The following is a 22,770-nucleotide window of genomic DNA, read 5'->3' on the forward strand; positions in this document are numbered from 1 at the left end:
TTATTCTATTGTCATTACTGTTATTATATTACTTACGGTTATCAATTCTCTGTATTGTTCTGTTCTATGTTTCATGTAAACCACCCTGAGCCTCAGGGGAGTGTGGTATATACATTTAATAAATAAAATAGTATGGGCCACCCAGGTAAAGGCTTTCTCTAATATAATGCCCTTAATTCAGAAGGAGCCATACCTTCAAGCCAGCCAATTTGTCCAAGTAGACCTGTTTGAGTTGGTCTTCTCCTTCTTCATACAGCCAGTCTTCTGTTTCCGACAGTAGTTTGCAGAAATTCTGGTAATCCTAAATGAGATATAAGGGCATGTTTGTTCATACAGTGCAGGCCCATCAGTGGCAGATCAGGATGCTTTGCAAAACACAGGAGGAGTTTGTGGATGGAACAAATGGTCACACATGAAGCATGACTGCTCACTAGTTAAAGGCCACTGCTCAGGGCAAACAAGCTCCTAGACCAGGGGTAGTCAAACTGCGGCCCTCCAGATGTCCATGGACTACAATTCCCAGGAGCCCTTGCCAGCATTCGCCAGTGAATGCTGGCAAGGGCTCCTGGGAATTGTAGTCCATGGACATCTGGAGGGCCGCAGTTTGACTACCCCTGTCCTAGACTAAAGAGTGGATATCTTTAACCAATCTCCTAAAATGCTATCACCGAATACCCAGAGCTGAGATACAAACACCTACACACTCTGCAGGGCTCCTTACTTGTGTGCAAACACACCATCACTTGAGAACAGTTAACTTACTGTAGCACTAAATCAGGACTTCCAGGAAGGCCCTTCCCTTAACAGTCAGGGTAAAGAACTTGGGGAGGGAGTAGAAGCTTCCCACAGAAGAAAGAACCTTGGTTCATGCCTTGCTAAATACCCATCCTTTGTAAGGTCAGGCCAGTATTCATATGCTGGAAGAGGAAGGCCAACCTAAATCCCTGTCTCCTTTGCCACAGTCTTGGGGGTTCAGAGCTATAAAAGAGGCTTGGTCTATTAGAAAGTGGGGTGACGTAAACAGCATTCCCATCAAGAAGCTTACAACCAAAGCAGCTGTTCTTTTCCAAGTCAGGCAGGCTTCTGCATTCTCCACTTTTGGACAATGCTTCAAGCATAAATCATTATAGAATGGGGCTCAGCAGAGGTGCCTACTGTGAAATTGAACTAGCAATTGTCATTCGCTAGCCATATTACACTAACTTTAAGAAAGCATTCAGCCATGCTAACCAGAGTGCACAGGTGTGACATGACAGACCTTAGTGTATAGTGTGAGTCAGACACCTTTGGATTCCCCAAAGTTTGTGTAGCTAAACCAGGGGAAAGAAGCATTTCTTCATTACACTCAATTTATTGTTGCATATGGTCTTGAAGGTTCTGTGGGATCCATCCTGCTATGTCTAAAACAGGGAAGTAGGGTGCTTTGTTTTTCTGATGTGGAAAATTCTGGCAAACATACCAATTATGCTTTAGGACGCTTTGGGCTGATCCTGCGTAGAGCAGGGGGTTGGACTAGATGGCCTGTATGGCCCCTTCCAACTCTATGATTCTATGATTCTATGTTTATTCACAGCAAATTGGCAAAGGTTGGTGATGCACAGAGCAAAAAGGAGCCATTCTCAATTATGGCCTACCTGTGGACACACAAATTTTTCATAGACTCCAGATAACTTGTCTCGGAAATCGTAGACATACTCTTCAACAGCATTCTTGGCATCGTTTCTTTCCTTCTCCAGTTTGTCTTGCATGATCATCTTGCCCTATTTGAGTACGAAACCCATCAAAAAATAACATCTGACCCTCAGATTTAGAAGCATAGAAACAAATAAAATGACCACTACAATTTTATTCTAAAGTTTTGTGGACTAGACTAGAGCCTGGTTCTTCAAATGTCACGAGTGCTTTTAGTCCACAAAAGCTTATGCTGGAATAACTATTACCCTTTTTTGACCAATCTTTGAATCATCATTTAAAATGGAGTCACTGAAGAATTTAAGACAATTCACATGACTATAATATGTGTGGTTGAACTATCATAGATAAAACTCATCAGGAAAGACCCCCCGCATATAATCTGAAATGCAATCCTGTTTTAACAAACCAGTTCTTAATCCAGCCAACAAGAAATCAAACCATGCGCAATGCAGGCGTATATGTGTATATATATGTATATGTATACACACACACACACAAGGATCCTTCAAAAAGAATCTTTTTAACTTTAGGCATACTTCTTGGAAATACTATTACTTAAATCAGTTGGAGTAGCTCCTGAATAAACATGTTGAGGTTATGCAATAAGTATCCTGCCTATCTACAAGATCAGAGTTTCATTTTCTGTAGAATTCATATCCCCAGCTAACTTTCAATTCCCAAAATGCACTGCTGGCTTGGCCCAGCAATCATTGATCGCTCCGGAGCGCACTCAATTAACCAATATTAGGTTCAAATGCCAAAGCAAACTTACCTCTGTTTCAATGTACATGTTGAGTAAATCCTTCCTAAGCTGCCAAACTAAATTTGCTTCAATAGGCAGTTCGACATTCCTTACTTTTATCTTGGGCTTTTTAGCTTCTGGAGGCTGATCGCTTTTCTTTTCGCTTGTCTGAGTGGACAGTGGAGAAGAGCATTGCATCAGGGACTGATGAATGACCACAATGAGATACATTTCTCCAAAAAAGGCAGCATTTTCACAACATATTTTTCTTACTGGTTATAATGTCGGACTAGTGAAAGGTTGCTGGGAGACCTTGGGTCAATCAATGAAGTATGAGTCCAGTAAGCTTATATGGAGAAATGTTGCCGGTCTTAAAGGTGCCACTGGACTCAAATTTTGTTTTGATGCTTCATACTAACCCACTTGAATATACCACCTCACAAGGTGATCACGAGGATAAAATGGAAAGAGGGAGAATATTATTCATTTTAAAATTTACACTCTACCTTTCTGCCCAGGCAGTTAACAAATAAAACATAATAATAAAATTGCTACTTTAAAAAATGATAAAGTCAATAGAAACACATCACTCAAGCAAGAGCTAAAATACCCATACAAAAACAGAAGACAGTATTAGAAGGGATCACTGATAGAATGCCAAGCAAAACAAAAAAGGTTTCACTCATTGGTGGAAGCTGGCAACAGAATGGGGAGGAGTCTCCCTGTGACAGAGTTCCAGAGTTTTGGTGCCACAACTGATAAGACCCTCCCCTTGGGTTGCCACCGACCTAGTCTCAGTAGGCAGGGGCATTGGGGACCGCAGTGCTCAAACAGGTTCATAAGGGACTAGGTGGCCCTTTGGGTAGGTTGGCTTATTGTTGTAAACCACTTTGGATCCCCCACTGGGGAGAAAAGCGGGGTTTAAATACAGTATATCAAATCGCAGGGGTAGTCAAACTGCGTCCCTCCAGATGTCCATGGACTACAATTCCCATGAGCCCCCTGCCAGCAAACGCTGGCAGGGGGCTCATGGGAATTGTAGTCCATGGACATCTGGAGGGACGCAGTTTGACTACCCCTGAACTAGAGTATTAGTTCATTACAGACAACATGAGGAAACATGAATTAATTTAAGGATCTGGCCAATGCAGGGAGTGAGAACACCAGGCTGCCTACTTGCAATAAACATATATATATATTTAAAAACTTATAGTCATTGCATTCCTCCCCTTCCCCCCACCCCCCACAAACATGGTTTAAAGAAGGGTCACTCACTTTTCCAACATCTGGGACTTTGTTTTCTTCAGAGGGAGGCTCAGAGGAAGGGGAAGGCTGTGATGTTTGCTGACCATCTATTTGTACCTGGGACTGGGCTCCAGCCTCACTGTGGCCTTGCTGGATATTCTTCTGAGGAGCCCAGGCACAAAAAGATGTGAATAAAATACAGACACTTTTCATACAGCTATATCATTACTCTAAACCAAGGGTCCCCAACCTGAAGTCCGTGGACCGCATGCGGCCCCCGACCTCTTTCTGTGTGGCCCTCCAACCTGCTTGCCTGCTGCTATCACCCTCAGGGCATTTTCCCTCAGACTCATATACTGTTCTTCCTGCTTCAAGAGACATCATTTACTGCTGTTCATCCTGTCCCTTTCTTGCAAAAAAGACAAGCAGCAGTGTTTGTTTTGGCCTCCATGGTTCCTCCTGTCAGCCCCCTCTTGTTCTTATCCTCCATAATAGCATTTTGGCCGTTCTAGGTGCTTTGCTGGCCAGCAAAGCTCAGGCGCCCACACCACTCAGCTTTTTAACTCCACCTCTCTTCATGAATTACCATATTGAAGCTATGTTTGTCCATAAGGAAGGTAAAGTCACTGTGGGAATGGGTTCAGATGTCAGGTCTGCTTTTGCAAAAAAAAAAAAAAAAAAAAAAAAAAAAAGGCGGGAAAAAGACAGCAAAAGGCCTGGTATTTTTGCAAAAAATGTTTACAAAGTGTTTTGCATACTGAACATTTCTACAGTGCCACCCATAAATGTCTTGGCTAACAGAAAACAGCCACAAAAATCACTCTAACTAGATAAGCATGCATAGCTAAATAAAAGGATTTCACAGTAAAAATATAGTATCAAAATGGAATGCATTAAAGTTAACATTTCTTCATTTACCTTTGAATGTTTACCCCTGCTTTAAAAAAAATTGAGAGGACATCAAATGTAATGCAGCACTTCATTCCTCTCTTACTTTAATGAGCAAACACTCACTGCCTGGTGAACGTTGGGGGCATCTAACTTTTCTTCCAAGTTTCCTTGAAGAAATGCCTTCACCCTCATAAAGAAGCTATTTATACCACTCACCATTTCTGTGAACTCTCTCTCCTTTTAGTGGTGGCTTACACAGCTCTCGCTGTGGCCAAGTCAGAAACCCACAGGGATTTAACTTTTGACATTGTACGGGTCTAATCCAAGCATATATTTATGTAGGACATTCCCAGGCACTTTCTCCAGGGAACCTGTCTGCCCTATTGAAGGCAGGACCCCCCACCTCAAATCCCACCCTCATCCATCCACTCCACAAGACCTTACCCTTCCCACCCCAGCAGCCTGTTTGGGGTACTGCAGGTGGAAACTTACATCACAGGAATTCTCAACTGGCATCTGGCTCGGAGCATCTGCTTCAGACCCAACACTGGGATTTTCATTCTCTTCTGCTTTCACCTGCTCCACCATCGACGCAGTAGAAACACTAAAAGTGCCATGAGTGCTGATGCGGACTTTGACTTTAACTTTCGTTTTCTCTCCGTTGTTCTGAGCTGCAACATTCTGGATGATATACTTGCCTAAAAGGAAACGGAAGGTCTCAACATGAACATCAAGTTTTCATGATGCCCTTTACTCCGGCCATGCAACAGTTGTCAGGATAATACTCTGCTATGGTTGTGCGATTCGGTGGCTGACTTGCACAATCCTATACTCTGCAATGTGGTCCAAACAAGGATGGAGATGTTTCACACTGCTCACAATGGCTGGGATTGAGATTTTCAACACACTTATGAGTTACCGAGGGAGGGCAGGATATACTGAAACATTTTGCCACCCCCTGTCGTCGAATATGCCCCTCCAGGGGGCTTACAAACTCCCAACAGTAATACGGGGGAAATCTCTTGGTTCACATGGGAGAATCCTCAAAATTAATTTACTTTCACTTAACAGTCATGAAATAGTGAGCTTCATCATTCCAGCTAGGTGCTTAGGGAGGAAGTTGATTACTGAAGGGAGACACGCTATGCTGTTCAGCAACAAACCTTGGTTTCCACACAAATCTGAGCAGCCCATCCATAGAGAAAGGAGAGCATTGTTTTAACAGGCTAATTATTTCTCTGTGGCGCAGAGTGGTAAGGCAGCAGAAATGCTGTCTGAAGCTGTCTATCCATGAGGTTGGGAGTTCAATCCCAGCAGCCGGCTCAAGGTCAGGCATTATTCAGGTATAAGGGTTAGGGAAAGCAGATGACTGGTGCAATGGATCCCTTTATGTGTAAACTCAGTTAACAGTTCATCTGGAATAAGTACTCTGGCATAATGCAGTTGCCACAAACAAACTCTGGCTTGTTCGCTGTGAGGAGTCTGGTTTATCTTTACCTTTCTAACTGGATCACCCTTGGGCCCTTGCATTCAGAGCTGAGGCTTTGTGATTAATGGGTTTAAGCTACAAGTACAATGATATAGGCTAGATATCAGGAAAAACATTTTCACAGTCAGAGTAGTTCAACAGTGGAATAGGCTGCCTAAGGAGGTGGTGAGCTCCCCCTCACTGGCAGTCTTCAAGCAAAGGTTGGATACACACTTTTCTTGGATGCTTTAGGATGCTTAGGGCTGATCCTGCATTGAGCAGGGGGTTGGACTAGATGGCCTGTGTGACCCCTTCCAACTCTATGATTCTATGATGCTACACTTTTGTTGACACGAACAAACGCAGATCACTTAAATGGCAATCTGTTTCTTACCCATAAACTGAGGTTTAAGCGACTGACGCAAGCTCTGTATAGAAGGATGTGTGTGTGAAAACCAGTAGCCCACGGAAAAAACATAGTGCTTTCATGACCTCTGAATACAGCCTTCATTACACAAAACTGGGCATGTGTAAATAGGACCTGGCATTGTTTCTCTCTTTGGCCATGTTACTGAACAAGTCACACAACAGACATATAAAACCAGCCAAATTAAATCTACAAGAAGGCAGCCTCTCACCTGACATAATCACTTACCTATCATCTTCTCAGGGTAGGGGACGCTACCAGGGTCAGAGAAGAAAGCTTGCAGTTCAAAGGGGCCCTTTCTATAAAATGTTAAAACTTTGGAGAATGGTGCTACGTGATGCCTGCTGAATACTTCATGGATTCTGTAAAGCAAAGGAGTTAGGGAGAGGAGTGTGCTGAAGCTGGTGTTCATCAAAAAGGCAGCTGACCTATTACTTCCTCACTTCTGTCAACTGTATATTGCTTATGAGACTTTGGCATATCATTCATTCACGGACGCTCTATACATCTGGATGAGTGTTTTCTCAACACCTCATCTTTAGTGTGTAATTCTGTCTCCAGCTTTTAACTATGTTGTAACTATGATGTTTCAGTATAGTTCTACCCTTTCTTTTGGCAAATGTCAAAACTTAATGATACGATGCAACTCATCCACTGGAACGTTCTCTTGTGCAAGCTCAACAAGAGTACTTCAGGACTCTTCCACAGACTCTTTGTTCCTATGAACCTCCTGCCAAGAGAACACTTCCTGTGCCCATTCTAAACTCCCTGTCAACTTTCCATTGCATGTATCATGGTACAAACTGGGCAAGTATCTTGAGCCAGAGGAAAGAAATTAACCCAGGTTTTATCCCTGTCTGGAACCATTTCTAGCAAACTATTCACACAGGTGGGGGTGTTACCATGACTGCTGCTTATTTATTTACTAAATTTTTATACAATTATAAAGGTAAAGGTAAAGGTATCCCCTGTGCAAGCACCGAGTCATGTCTGACCCTTGGGGTGACGCCCTCTAGCGTTTTCATGGCAGACTCAATACGGGGTGGTTTGCCAGTGCCTTCCCCAGTCATGACCGTTTACCCCCCAGCAAGCTGGGTACTCATTTTACCGACCTCAGAAGGATGGAAGGCTGAGTCAACCTTGAGCCGGCTGCTGGGATTGAACTCCCAGCCTTATGGGCAAAGCTTTCAGACGGCTGCCTTACCACTCTGCGCCACAAGAGGCTCATATTATACAATTATACAATATCGTAAATTGAAAATTCAGTTTAAAATATAATTTGTCACAACTATAAAAAAGAAAAACAAAGCACAATAATCCTTATCTACTAAAACTGTCTCCTGTTTCAGGGAATGGAAAAGGAGGTCACAGGTGAAGTCTTCAGCAATTTGATTAGGCAGAGTTAGGCAGGGAGATGCTTCAACCACAGACCTAAAACCCACAGGCCTCAGTTTCGCAAGCCCTGCAGAACAATTTGAGGTCTCACAAGGCTTTGATCTTGCTAGGTAGAGCGTTTGGCCAGAACCGAAAAAGCTCTGGCTGAGGACAATTGTATTTCTTTAGAACTGGGGACCCTAAGCAAGTTTTGGTCATTAGACCTTAGCGCTCATGGAGGGGGGAGGCGTGTTGGGAAGATGGTTAAGTAGCTAAGCCACCACAGGTTAAAGCATTAAAATTACTGTTGCTGTGAAACTAGCCACATTGAATCCTGTTCCCATATGAGCTGAACACAAATGTAAATTCTGCAAACAGAAGGTGCCCTGTGCAACCTTTTCCACTCAACCTTGAAATGTCCAGCTATATTCCGTGCTTGATGGAATATTAACTATCGGTTACCCCACCCCTGCAAGAGACAGCCACTGAAATGGAATAGGAAAACGTATACAAAGCACTTAATGGCCCACATATCCACAAGAGCTGCCACCCTTGTTGTGCTCTGCTGTCATGGCTTCACTCATCGGAGCAAAGCCGTTTTGTCACGCTGCAAACGGGTAAGGCTGCCAACAGCTCGTTCACACTCATTCTCAGCAATGGCTCCCACCTTGGGGAATGGCCTGCCTGAGGTTGTCACAGAAAGGCTTCCATTCCTTTAACATTCTGAAGAACATGGCAAGCAAAGGTTCAGGAGTGCATTTTCGTAATAATGACACTGTAACAGAACACCTCAGAGTGACACTTTTATAAGGGTTTTTGTCTACTGTGGTGCTTGTTGTAGTATCATCTTGTTTTCACTACATTGTTTTCTACCTTTGTAGTCTACTCCCTGCATGGTTTATGACATATCTTGCCTTAGGCCAGGCTTTCTCAACCAGGGTTTCATGAAGACCTGAGGTTTCTTGGTAGACCTGCAAGGGTTTCCTGAGTAGGTGGGAGTTAATTTTGTATATAATCTTTAATTTATTAAATATGTAACAGGTGATATGACCAAATATGGTCATGTTGACCTGCCCCCCCCCATGGCCAATGATAGGCCTGGAGGGGGTGGGGAGGGGCACCAATAGAAATGTCCACAGGTCTGCTTCCCAACCATATTCTGCACGATTGTGCCACTTCTGGAGTTTCTTGAAGCCTGAAGAACGTTTCAAGGGTTTCTCAAGAATCAAAAAGATAAGAAAGATTGCCTGATGCATATGATAGTCTGCATTGTTTTCTAATTCTGCAAATCTTGTCCTATTGCGCTATTATCTGGATGTTTCCTGATGTCTGCCTGCATTGGGGTTTTTTGTTCTGTGAAATCTGCCTTGAGACTCAGTGAGAAAGGGGGCTATTAATGAAGTGAATAAATAAATGACCTGGTGTATATTTAATTATTATGAGAGAGGCTTGGAGGATGGCTGAAAGTGGTAGAAGCATCCCTGTGTGTATTGTAACCTCTAGTTGCAGCCTGAATTCACATCAACATCACACGAAAATTATATTTGTTTAAAAAGCCATACTTACCCTTCAACTTCTTCAGCTTCTGCACTCCACCGTAATGATATTGAATATGGAACAGCATCCGTAATGGAGAATTCTCTCACTTTAAAAGCTGGAGACAGAATTGCACACTAAAGAATAAAAAGAAAAGAACAAGTACTATTTTCTCTTTGTTATTACCTACAACCTATAAAGAAAAGTGGTAGTTATGGATTTGTTCGAGGCCAACTAGCACCCCCCTCCAAAGATAAAGTTATGCATCTATAAAAAACATACCACACTTGTGTACATCACAAAGCCCTTTTGTCATTCTAAGAAGCTCTGGGATGGGGGAGCTTTGAGCAGAGAAACACCAATGAGGAGGTGCTGCTGCTGCTTCATCTCATATTTTCCCTACACCTTTCTCATGGCTCCAAAATGCCCAGCTGCCTAGTACATGTGAGCTCTGAAACTCCAATAAGGAAAGCTACTGGTGTGCACTGCAACCTGAACCAGAGAAACTTTGAACAGAGAGCAGTTCATCACCTCCAGCTTCTCATTACATTTCTCCACTTGATAGCTTCCCTCCCTGAGATGCTTTCCTTATGTTTTAAAAAGCCTCAAATGCTTCCAAGACATACTGGTCTGGGCAAACAAGACTCCCAATAGTGCTTCACATGACAACGCACAAGGCTTTTAAGGCCCTTTGCACTCTGGGCCCCATATATCGGAGGGACCGCCTATCTTATGCTCTCTGCAGGGCCTCGTGTTCTGCGGGTGCTAACCTGTTGGTGATTCCTGGTCCTGACCTAGTGGAATGAGCTCTCAGAAGAGCTAAGAGCCCTGCAGGAGCTTTCATGGTTCCACAAGGCCTGTAAAACGTAGGTCTTCCGCCAGGTCTTTGGTTGCGGCCAGGGTGTGAAAGATTACGGGGGTCTCTCCACAATCAAGAACTATCGGCATCCCTGGGGACTGGGGCTCTAGGGGGGGGACGGGACATGGGAGGTGGAAGAGGGTTTTTAAAGATTTTTCTTGTCACTGGGATGTGGTTTTGGGGGGTTTATGTATCAGGGTTTAATTCTTGTTGTAACCTGACATGAGTCAACTCTGAGAGCGGTGAGCAAGAAATCTAATCTAATAAATAATAGTAATGGAGATTCTCACTCAAACAGCTGCAAATCCCTATCCAGAGTAGACAGACGGGGATACACACAAGTCCAGCAGCTAAACTCGGAAGACTGCCGTCCTGAGAAGTGCTGTCGCTGACATACCTGCAAAGCACAGCCTCTTGCAACTGCTTCATCCGCATTCAGTGTTGTGCTGACGTCTTTGCCAAAGAACTTCCCAATTTTCTCTTTAACTGCTGGCATACGTGTGGCACCACCTACAATCTCAACTGCATGCACATCTTCAACCTTGAGCTGGGTTTGGTCCATCAACGACTGAAGGGGAATGCTTATTCTTTTCAAGAGATCAGTGCACAGCTCTTCCAACTGGACTCTAGAACAAAACCCCTAGAAAGTTAAGTCTTTGGCGTTCATTGACTACCTTCACTCACCAGAGATGAGAAAAACTTTCTCCTCCAGCCAGGAATCTGGGACAACATGGAAGCAACTAGTGTGTTAGAAACAGCGTATTCCAGTTACTTCAACCCTAACAGAAAACACAGTGCCTACAGCAGGGGTAGTCAACCTGTGGTCCTCCAGATGTTCATGGACTACAATTCCCATGAGCCCCTGACAGTGTTTGCTGGCATGGGCTCATGGGAATTGTAGTCCATGAACATCTGGAGGACCACAGGTTGACTACCCCTGGCCTACAGTATTACCCTTTTGGGGGGGGGTCAGGGGGGAGGATATTATTCCCTTGGGTTCATCTGTAAGAGTTTGCATTCTCCAAACCATAACCCAGAGAAATGAGAACATTAGGGAAAGGGCAATGGTACAGTGGAAGAGCATCTGCTTGGCATGCAGAAAGTCCCAGGTTCAACCCCTGGCATCTCCAGTTGAAAGGGACCAAGTAGTAGGTGATGTGAAGGACCTCTGGGTGAAGCCCTAGAGAGCTGCTGCCAGTCAGTGTAGACAACGCTGACCTTGATGGACCAACAGTTTCACTGAGTACAAGATAATTCACATACAACCTGACATGCAAATAGCTGGTGACTGGCAATTCCAAGCCATGATTTGAATATAAGAAACTGCATGTTTGTGCAAACAAAGGTTTCTTTGGACAAGGAACTAACTGAATGGGGAGGACAAGGAGAGAAACATGGAAGCACCAGGGCTCAGTCCTGATCCAATAAGCCATAGTATAGATGAGCAGGAATGTTGGGTGTGAAGTAAGAGTTCTGGGTTTCCCAGAGCACACACTAGAAAGGATGGTGAAAAACTAGTGCCTCCTTAAACAACTGTTATATACACCTAGGCTGCGTCGCATCCTTGCATTTTAAGTATACTAAACGTCCAGAGAGAACTAGTTTTGTCTCTTTGGACACCTTCTGAATAAAGGTACTTCCCTTCTGCTTCAAGAGGCTGCACCAAACAGATCTCTTACCTGTTCATCTTTCCAGACACATCTGTATCATTCATAAAACATTCAATGTTAAGCGGGATATCTGTGCTGTTAGAACTCATTAACTTTTTCAGCTTTTCACACTCCTGATATAATCGGAGAAAGGCTCGTATTTTTGATTTGGGGTCCAGCTTATATTTGGCTTTTATTTCAGCACAGAAGTAATCTACTATTCTCTCATCAAAGTTTCTTCCTCCCAGAAAGGGGTCAAAAGCTGTACCAAGGACCTGGTTTACACAGAAAGACCAAAAGTTACTTATATGATGAACACAATCAGCATGGATTCAATTTCCATGCACCCACATGACATATTGTCAGTTCAAAAATGTCTTACACCATATACACAAATCTTTATCAGTTATATCAAGCCACTGAGATATGCTCTGTAGCAGAGCTGCTCATCAAGGTTATGTATAAATAGTAACAAGCCTAAGCTATTTAATAGTCAGACTACAATCTGTCTGTCTAGTTCTCTGCTTTTAATAAATACAAACGTCTGCTATTTCTGAATATAAGTGATTTAAATGTGGAATGTACTGCCAGAGGATGTAGTGACGACCATATGCAGAGACAGCTTTTAAATGGGGTTAAACAGAAAAATGGGCAATAGGTCTACCTGTGGCTACTAGCCAAGGTGACTAAAAGAAACCTCAACATTTAGTGTCAGTAAACCTGAATTATCAATACCAAGAGGCAACAACAGGGAAGGCCTCCAGAGTAATTGGTTGCTCATTGTCCAAGATCGTATGCTGAACTAGATTGGACCACTGGTCTGGTCCAGCAAGGCTCTTATGTCCTTACATGATTTTGCAATGAAATTAAAACTACAAACTCTCCTATCCCCTGTATTCAGACCTGTGACTTTCTAGGTAGTTAGTTTTATTGCAGAACTCAACAAATAGCAGGCACCAGCTGTCCAGGGCACCTAGGAATTTCATCAAGCTGCCCAGCATTTTCTACACGAACATTATGTCAAAGGATCTCAGTGGATGTCTAAATCTATCATCTCACACTAGAATATAATTTTTGTTGTATGACCAAATAAGCAAAAGTGAGAACTTCATGCGCAATTATCTGAAAAGCCATTACTTTCTGATGTATGCCCAACCTGTAGCAGCTTTGCAGTGTAGCAGTAATCCCCTGCAAAGAACTGAAAATATCCAGCCCCCACACCTCCACATGGGGGTCTTCTTTTATTAGCATATTTGTAAGTGCATTCAAAGTTAAGTCAATGGCTCTGCCTACCTTCAGTTTACCCTTGTTAAAAGCACAAGCTGAGACTTGAAATGCAGAATGGCCCATGTCAATAAACACCACTATTTTTGGTTTCTCTTCTGGAGCTGGAAGGTCCTGCTTGTAGATTCCATAATTCAAAGCCACTGTTAAAAGCAAATTTCTGTCAATGTAGGTCAAGTTACTTATATGTGCTGGAAAAAAAGCACTTCTATGTGGGCTGGGATATTGGGAGTTCTGTGCAGCTGTAGCTAACAAGCACCAAAGAATGAAACATCACAAAGATGTCCTGGTAATGGAGAGTTAAAAGCACACTAAAATGCCACCAAAAGGAGAAAAGATCAGGTTGCCCTTTGCACCAGGACACACACTGTGAGAAAGTAGCTCACTGTACTCAATGAACTTACAGAAGTACGTAAAAAGCTCTACGAGCTGATATACTGTGGAAGACCTGTTTTATGATAACTGCTTAATCAGCGCCGAAGTGGCTGTAATAATCATCCTATAACTGCAAAATGAAATCAAATGCCAGTCAACTCTTAACATGTGATTAAGCTCACCTGCTGTCATGTCATTCATTAGTCTAAGGCAATTTAATCCAACAATCTGAGCAGCATCCAGTACAGACCTCCTTTCTGCATCAGTGAAAAAGGATGGAACCTGAAGCAGCAATGAAAATGGAGGATTACCACACAAGAGAAGTCTTCCTTTTGATACAAAAGTGATTTTACTTGAAGTCACAAGATCTCAGCCTGAACAGAAAAGCTGACCTTTCATAGTATGTTCTAATGCAATATTGAAGGTGAGTCATGTAACACAGCCTTCAGCAATGTAAACCACCCAGAGCTGCAAAGAAATGGGCAGTATAGAAATCTAAATAAATAAAGGAAACATCTAAATTAAATAAAATATGAATATAACTTCAAGCACTTTAGAAATGACTCGAAAAATAGCACATTCCAACTATCACTGCACAGAGCTGACCACCTGAGCAAGATGTTCAAGTAAACAGAAGTTTTAATGAGCACACAGAGTTTAAGTGAAATTATTTGGAGGGAAGATTTATTACTAAAGAATGTTTTACACATTACAGACCTACTACCTAGGAGCTCTTCTATGTAAGAGTTAACATGAAACACGCAGGAAACCTTCTGGTCGGTGATAGGTGGCTTTTTCCCAGCACAGCATTTAGAGATACAAATCAGAATAGGTTCATTAAGCTACTTAAGACATCTACCAGTCACCACAGAGGGCTACTGAAAACTGCCACTCAATCTTCACCTGAGGTAGATTTTGAAGATCCCTTCTCAGAAGAGACACTGTCTGCATTGGTGTAAGGTCCCTGATGCTATACCACATACTCCTGGAATGTCCTAAGTTTGCTCTATATCATCGCCCTTTAGCTGAATAGTTGAAGAAACTGTAAAATGAGCTAAGTCTTTGCTGGCAATTTTAAGTGAAAATCTTTCCATTAGGGGATCTGGAACTTAAACTGCTTGAAATCTGAGTTTTATGCTTTGCCATTTTTATGACTCACACCCATAGGGATTAGCAAAACTGTTGCCAAACAGCTACAGATCATGAAGACGAATAAGCCTCAGTTTGAAATGCAAGTTTTCCTGCCAATCAAGGAGTATTGCTAAATAAGCTCTTGACAGGAGGAAAATCCAAGACTGGAAGAAAATACACAGGCACCTAGGATGATAGGGCAGCAGGGAGAAACAGCTACATCTAAACCAAGGGGCAGAAATTCTAGTGCACCACAGGAGGCTGCTGATGCCAGAGGAAGAGTAAAACAATAAAACAATAGGAAACATGGGCTTCGATCCAGACTGCTGCTTCAACAAGTACAAGCACTAACATAACATGATTTTGTGTTCCTCCTCCCCCCACCCCTGTGTCCGGATCGGTCTGTTTGCCAGCCTCCTGCCAATATTTAGTATTATTATTTGCCAGATATCAATGATGTGTCAATAGTCACCTGTTGGTGCCAGCTGTCACTTGCACTGTCATTGGTAAATGGGGGAGTGGGGAGCCTGTTAATTGTCCAGGGGCCTGAAAGACAGAGCTCTTCCACCATGTCTATGGCTGAGGCAGAGTTATGGAAGGTTGTAGCCCCCCCCCCCCCCGGAATATACCACAACCTTTCCATAGGCCATCATAGTGGTTGCTCTGGCATGTGGAACTTTCTGGCACACCGAGGTGCAGTCGTGCCATTGGGAAGAGGGATCTGGATTTTTTACCACCGGTTGTTGTAATATATGGGGGTTTAATGGATTTTTAATGCCTTATGTCACATTGTGATCCGCCACGAGACAGAATGCCGTGGGTGGCAGAATCTAAATTGAAATAATAAATAAGGTGAGGTTTAGGCGTGTTTAATTGCTTGTGGCTGTCTTTGTTGCTTTGCCTCAGTTGCACCTCTCTTGTTTTCTTGTATAGTCTAATTGCCAATTCAGAAGAGGGAACTGTGGGAGAGGGTATCTTGTACGTTATTGCTAGGACCAGCCTTGTACATGTGACGTAATGTGCACCTTGACATGGGACTAATTCATGTGGTTTCTTCTGGGAACAAGGGAAACCTGTATTTTCACCACTGGGGCATTTTCATGTGTGGGATTGGGACTTTGGGTGTTATATTACCTATCAATTTCGTTTCAGCAGAATAATCATGAGCTTCATATTGCTACCTCAATAAACTGCTTATGCTGCTCTTCCAAGGGTGTTCACTGAGAAAGTCAATGGAGATCTGACACTCTGGGGCAGCCCAAAATGCCTCCTAGTTTGGATTCAAACCCAGGAGAGGGCAATCTTGGCCACTGTCCATATTCAGTTCACTGATGGGCTTTTTTGTTGTTGTTCAATTTAAAATATGCCCTAGCTTCTTACTTTTCTATGGTAACCGTAACAGGTTCACACCCAGATTTTCAATGGGTTCATACCTGCTCAGCAACACTGCAACATCAGGAACAACTTGACAATGGATGGATCCAGTTATGTTCTTACATTAAAGACCAGAAATATTCAGTGTTGTTTACAAATCTGCCCAAAGATCTAGGCACATGCCAAACACTTCTGTAGTGTCACAGCGTTCACACAAGGCTGCACACGGTTAACGGCACCCATCCCTTACACAAAACTACTTACTGAAATAACACAGTCTGTAACAGGCTTTTTGAGATTATTTTCAGCCGTCTCCTTCAATTTGGTCAGCAGCATCGCTGTTATCTGTTCCACGCTAAATAAATGCTCCTCATCCATATATGTTACCTATGCAGAGAGAATAAGGAAGCAAGCGTTGTTTTATTTCATGTGCGTGCAAACAAAAGCCACTGATTATTTTCATTCGGTATTTTCAGTTCAAAATTAATTACATACTGCCCTTTTCGAAAACAAAATATATCATCAAGTTTATTACTGGGTGTTTGGACGTTAAATCAGTCTGTACGTTACCAATAAAGCAAGTTTGCTACACAACTACAAACCTAAGCTAACTTCCTTGGAAAAAAGGTTCAACCAGATGCACTATTTACTTCTGAATAGACATGCTTAGGATAGACATTTAGGCTGTTGCAGGGCTGTTAAACTAGGACTGGTGATACCTGGCGGGACAAAGGCCTACTGAACTATGAAGCTCATTAGGTAATGCAACCAACATCACAAGGTTGTTGTAATGGTAAAAGGAAACTGTGGATCCCACTCTCAGTACTTGGCAAAAAATGTAATGAACAAAGAACAATTTAAATCTTTCACAGTTTTTCATTTCAGGATTTTTTTCATTTTGCCCACAAACACCACTTTCTTCTTCCTTTTTAAAATATAAGCTGGCAAAGAATTCTGTAGGACTTCAAAGCTTGCTCCCTATTTTCTGACAATTTGACTTGTCCTAACAAATGGGTCACTGTTTTTAAAACCCTGCTGTCTTTAAGTGAACATCCCTTTAAGCCAAAATAGTTACTATAGTGATATTGCCTTGGAATACCCAGGAAGAAAAATGAACACGCAGAGTTGTTTCAAAACAAAGCTTAATCCCTACAGCAGTTGTATAGCTAAACAGCAGGATATTTCAAAAAGAAACTAACCCTTCTGGCTAAAGAATTCAAAAAAATTTGGTAAGCAAAAATTGGTATCATTTCAAAATAAATAAATACGTTGTTTCATTTCTAGAACACAAAACATTTCTGGCTTGGGTGAGATTCTGGATATTGCAACAATGGCATGTTTACCTTTATTCCAATGCTTCCATTTTTTAGTGGGACCACACAATAGCTCAAGTTCTCTTTCTCCTTCTGAATGAAGGGATCATTAAATGCACGTCCATGAAATCGCTTGAAGTTAAATACTGTGTTGTTGGCATGTGTGATTAGCTGTAGGGGGAGGAGGGAGAGAAAAAGGCTGAGTGCTTTGACCAAAAAAAAGATTGAGTTACATGCAATACATGTCAACAACTAACAAAACCCAGAATGTTCAAGTTTCATTTATTATTTCTATTAATTAAATGCTTGTTACATTGGGGGTACAAGGGAAGAAGAAAAGGACTTGTGGAACATGATCTTTCCTCAGCCACACAAGCCCACACACCAACGAACCTGCCGCTCCCTATGGTGAAGCAAAGAAGCTAGCCTCATATGAATAGAATACTATATATTTCCCATAGACACGAATAGCAACCATTCTGTTTAGAGGGGTAAGCAAGTATGGAGAGTCATAATACAGGACAGCATAGGTTCAATCCCTGGTGAGTCCAGCAAAAAAGACCTTAAGGAGTGAACATTGGGGAAAAGCTTTCTCTGCCTGAGAGTCCAGACTGCATTGCCAGTCAAAGAAAACAACACCAGCATTTGATAGGATGAAGCATGTCCATCCAATGCATTCTGAACAAACCTGGCTCTATATGAAAGAGAAGAATTGCTTCATATATGCTGCTTTTCTCTACCCAAAGGAGTTTGGGTAGAGAAAAGCGGCTTACAGTCGCCTTCCCATTCCTCTCCCCACAACAGACATCCTGTGAGGTGGGTGAGGCTGAGAGAGCCCTGATATCACTGCTCAGTCAGAACAGCTTTATCAGTGCTGTGGTGAGCCCAAGGTCCCCCCCAGCTGGCTGCATGAGAGCAGGGAAGGAAACCCAGCTCGCCAGATTAAAAGTCCAAACTCCTAACCACTACAACCAAGCTGCATATACATTTTATTTATTTATTTAAATTTATATACCGCCCTCCCCGGAGGCTCAGGGCGGTTTACATGGAACATATGAACAATACATAAAACAATCTATAACACATGAATAACCATACAATAATATTAATAACAGGTAGTTGTAACAATAAACAGTGTAAACAATGCGACAGTAAATGGCACAAACAGGTCCAGAGCACTCTGGTGGAGTTTTGAGAGGGAGGGGAGCAGGGGCCCTTCATTCGCTATTGGTTGTGCCTGGTCTCAACAAATGCCTGGCAGAAGAGCTCCCCTTTTGCAGGCCCTGCGGAACTGTTTAAGTTCCATCAGGGCCCTGATCTCCTCCGGGAGCTCATTCCCTCAGGTGGGGGCCATAACAGAGAATGTTCTGGTCGAGGCCAGGCGGACTTCTTTCGGGCCAGGGACCATTAGTATCACAAGAGGATGTGGCCTTTACACAGTGACATATGCACTTCTCTCCCCATTCCCATACAGGCATCAATGACAGGCCACCAACCCACCTTGCAAGTAATTCTTTTCGGTCATCATCCTATATTCAGATCTCTACAGAAAGGAGCTTCCGTGCAGGGATCAACCACAACTTGGCTTTCTATCTACTAACTTTTCTAGGAAAGCCACTTTTTGATGCATTATGCATAAAACCTTTCAGTATCTATAATTAAAATGGCTGTTCTGTCTTATTTCACAGAAGGTGACTTACTTGATTTTTAGCAGCTACTCCTATTGCTCTGCTTTTGGACCCAAATGACACCACCGACCTGAAAAGAGATTAATTCGTCAGCGATTAAAAATCATATGTAGAAGCTGCCATTCAACAGAGTACATTAACATTACATGCAATCAATAGACTGTGCCAGCCCACTGGGTGAGTCGCCACTCCCTCCCTAGGGCAGGTGGCAGGCTGCTGGGCTGGATGGCTATTATGCTCAGCTAATCTTGTGGGTTGATTTGCTGGATTTTAATGTTTTATGTGATTTTTGTTACCACAATCAATCCTGGGAGTGGCAGGCTATAAGCCTGATCAATACACCTAAATACAAATTGCAACATTTTGTGGTACCTCAATACAACACTTGCAGAAACCCATCCATACAGTGGAATGGTATTTCTCTATGTGAAAGTGGGGCAGTGGTAGTTTAAGGTAATTTCCCCTTTCCACAGCAGACACCCCCTTGCCTTCTATGTTTCCCCGAAGAATTCCCCTGGATCCCCCCCCACAAGAACAACAACAACAAAAAGTGGAAATTCAATGGGATGCTCAAGAGGTGGGGAGGCTCTAAGGCCAACCCTGAGGGGCCCAATTCATGGACTGAAGACCACTGCCCTGTTATCTGGGCCCAATGTATCCCAATATTGGGATAAATAAATTATCCCGATATCTAGTACTAAGGGCTTTCTCTGCATTCTGTCTGGAGGAAAGACAAGTGGTCTCCAAAAGGTGGGTCTTTTCAATGGTCACCCCCATACTTAAACAAAATCCTCTCCCTCTTGATCTTTGTTTCATGCTATTCTACCATATTTTTATGTCTATCTGCCAGATGAAGATTTGTGTGTTTTTGATTACTACTGAATAAGTTGATGTTGTGTATGTTTTAGCTGCTTCCTGGAAGGAAACTGATCCTATTTTTATCTACTTTCCCCCATCCACATTCACTTTACTAATTTGTGTAGCCATCATCTGAAACACAATTCACAAATCACTTTAAACAGTGAGGAAAGTATGCTTCAATTAAAAAAATAATAAAGGCCTTTCCCACAGAATTCTGCTCATCAGAACCCTCTTGTATGCCTGTGAATTTTATATTTGGCCTGCAACCCTATACACCTTTCGCTGATAGCAAGCCCCACTGAACGAACAATCTTTAACAATGAATACTTATTCCCTGAAACAAATGAAAGTTTTTTGTCTATTATCTACCCACTCTCACTTCTAAAACACATAAGCAAAGTAATCTACCCAATAGGCAGCGTGCCATGTAACATTTCCTAAAAATGGTGAGAATATCAAGTTACACAAGCTATAACCGCCAAGACATTTAACGATGACAGCATGTTCAGTTCTTCTTATATAGTGTTAAGATTATGTAATAACAAATGTGCTTTATTTGCAAAACCATTCAGTGGATAATCTTTTTTTAAATCCCTATCCGACCTACTTGAGGATTCACTGAATTCACAGGGACCTCAACACGTCAGGCAGTCCCAGCTCCTTTGAAACCTCAGAATCTTAGCATGCTTTGGAGCAGAGGTAGTCAAACTGCGGCCCTCCAGATGCCCATGGGAATTGTAGTCCATGGGCATCTGGAGGGCCGCAGTTTGACTACCCCTGCTTTGGAGCATATGTGCTTCTGGAGGCATCCATCACTTTTGCAAAGGCCCTCAAATGTTGAGCAGTCATTCCAGCCAGTGCCTTAATACCCAGTGCTCCTCTACCCAGTTCAGATGAGGCATTTATTTGCTTGCACCTTGGGGGTTAGAACTCTGGGAGGTTCTAGCAGATTCTAGATCCTACTCTGAGTCCAATCCAACCATGAACCAGTCCTGCCAGCAGCTCCTCTACACAGCATCACCTTCCTCCCCTCCCAATCCTTCTCCTGAGCAGCGCGTCGGTAAGACCAGCTCAGGGAGGAACCGCCTAAACACCGCAGCACTCAAGAAGTCGACAGCAGGAATAATTGATGATCCTTAAAACGGGAAGGAGCGGCAGAGACAATGCTGCAAATGCCAAGCTCGCAGGGCGGAATTCGATGAGTGCGGAATAAAAGGCACCCATGGCCTTTTTCTGCAGTAGCAGAGGGGGACAATCGCCTTTGGGCTGCTACCCTTGGAAATAATCCCAGAGGGATAGCAGCTTCTTACTGTAAGATTAAGCGAGGCAACATTTTAAGGAAGAATAAGACTTTATTCTACCATGCATCGAATGAAGCACGGTTCGACTAATGAACGCTTGGAATAAATTTTGTTCAGGACTCCGATATAATTCCGCTACGAAGTAATTCAAAAAGAGAAAAAAGGACATGCAATAAAAAGTCGGGGACTGCAAAAGTACAACCCAAAACGCGCGTGTTTAGGAAGAAGCCCCTTCTCATGGCAAGGGCAACAAGTTCCTCCCAAAGAACCTGCTGCGGGCTTCCTCAGAAGCAAGCCCCACTAGGTTCAACGGGACCTACCCGTTGAATTGCAGCCTGCAGTTCCCCCCAAGCACCAAAACCCACCGTGGCATCTGACTCGGGCTTCTGAGAGCATCTCCCCCGCCCCCATGGCAGGCGCCCTCCGTGCCCGCAGCCCGCTCGGAGGGGCATCCCACTTACGGAGTGCACCGGTCACTGAACTCGTTGGCCACAGTCTCGATGCCCCCGGCTCTGGCCACGGCGATGTAGCAACTCTGCGAGCCCAAGTCGAAGCCCACCACGGCCATGGCTGAGCGGCTGATGACGCCTTGCGCCCGCTTCTCCTGCAGCAAGCGAGCCCTCGGCCGAAAGCAGGAGCGCCTGCCTCTCACGCGGGGCCTCGCCCGACCCAGCCGCGGCCTCCGCCACCCTCCGCGCGGAACCTCCCCGCCTCCAGCGATAAGGTTTAAATAGGACAATGGGCAGAAGTTTCCAGAAACTGCGACAAGCTTACTCGCCGACTCCACGTGCGGCTTCCGCTTCCGCCTTCTCTGGGCTTCTCGAACCCTGCCCGCCAATGGCGGCGCCTCAGAGTCGATGACGTCCGTCGTTGCCCGGCGACAGCGGACGCCGCGCCTCCGTCACCGTTCTAGAATTCGCCCGGTAAGAGGCAGGACAAAAGAGCGCGTCGGGGCGCATGAGCAGAAGGGGGTGAGGGAGTAAACAAAACAATGGCTCCGCCGTTTGGGCTTCTGTGGCGGAGAATTGGGTAGCCGTGATGTGGCTGGGCTGCTGGCGCTTTCTGTTGGTTTTGGCTCTTTATCTGGTGGATTCTTGGTTTTGATGGGCAAGCGGTACTCCGAACAAGAAGCGGCCGTTAGGACAGAATATGGCGGAAGAGAATGGTTTCCAGTTAACAAAGGTGTCGGACGAGGATGCCTTGTTATCTCCCTGTCTCTTCAGTTTGGATGTAGAACGCATCATAAAGAAAGCGGGATTAGATTTAGACGAAGGAGGAGTGAAAATTGGTGGAAGGAATATTCACATTATGAAATATTGCATTATTAGCAGCAAACAGTGAAGAAGTGCCAAAGCAGGGCTACAGCTGAACATCAAGAAGACAAAAGTAATGACTACTGGAGAATTGCACAACTTTATAATTGATGTTGGAGAAATTGAAATTGTTTTAAGATTTTTTTATTTCTTGGTTCCATCATCAACAAAAAGAAAGAATGCACCCTGGAAGCCACAAGGAGATTGAAACAAGGGTGGGCAACCATGAAGGAGCTAGAAAAAA

General features: G+C 43.6%; 1 protein-coding gene across 1 annotated transcript in view; it reads right to left on the bottom strand.

The window, feature by feature from the left end:
• The window catches only part of HSPH1 (heat shock protein family H (Hsp110) member 1), a 28,845-nt gene extending 6,832 nt beyond the window's left edge, over nt 1-22,013 (bottom strand). Inside the window, exons 1-15 of the mRNA XM_077341821.1 lie at nt 21,675-22,013; nt 19,064-19,121; nt 17,394-17,534; nt 16,315-16,437; nt 13,728-13,827; nt 13,180-13,313; nt 11,917-12,161; nt 10,635-10,863; nt 9,409-9,515; nt 6,697-6,830; nt 5,066-5,271; nt 3,713-3,844; nt 2,468-2,605; nt 1,635-1,760; nt 194-301 (exon numbers count right to left, since the gene is read on the bottom strand). Coding sequence (XP_077197936.1) covers nt 194-301; nt 1,635-1,760; nt 2,468-2,605; nt 3,713-3,844; nt 5,066-5,271; nt 6,697-6,830; nt 9,409-9,515; nt 10,635-10,863; nt 11,917-12,161; nt 13,180-13,313; nt 13,728-13,827; nt 16,315-16,437; nt 17,394-17,534; nt 19,064-19,121; nt 21,675-21,781 — 2,088 coding nt within the window. The 5' untranslated portion in view covers nt 21,782-22,013. The remainder of the gene's footprint in view (nt 1-193; nt 302-1,634; nt 1,761-2,467; nt 2,606-3,712; nt 3,845-5,065; nt 5,272-6,696; nt 6,831-9,408; nt 9,516-10,634; nt 10,864-11,916; nt 12,162-13,179; nt 13,314-13,727; nt 13,828-16,314; nt 16,438-17,393; nt 17,535-19,063; nt 19,122-21,674) is intronic.
• Between the last annotated feature and the right edge of the window lie 757 nt (nt 22,014-22,770).

The sequence above is a fragment of the Paroedura picta genome, chromosome 6 (genome assembly GCF_049243985.1).
Source record: "Paroedura picta isolate Pp20150507F chromosome 6, Ppicta_v3.0, whole genome shotgun sequence".
NCBI classification, from domain to species: Eukaryota; Metazoa; Chordata; class Lepidosauria; order Squamata; family Gekkonidae; genus Paroedura; species Paroedura picta.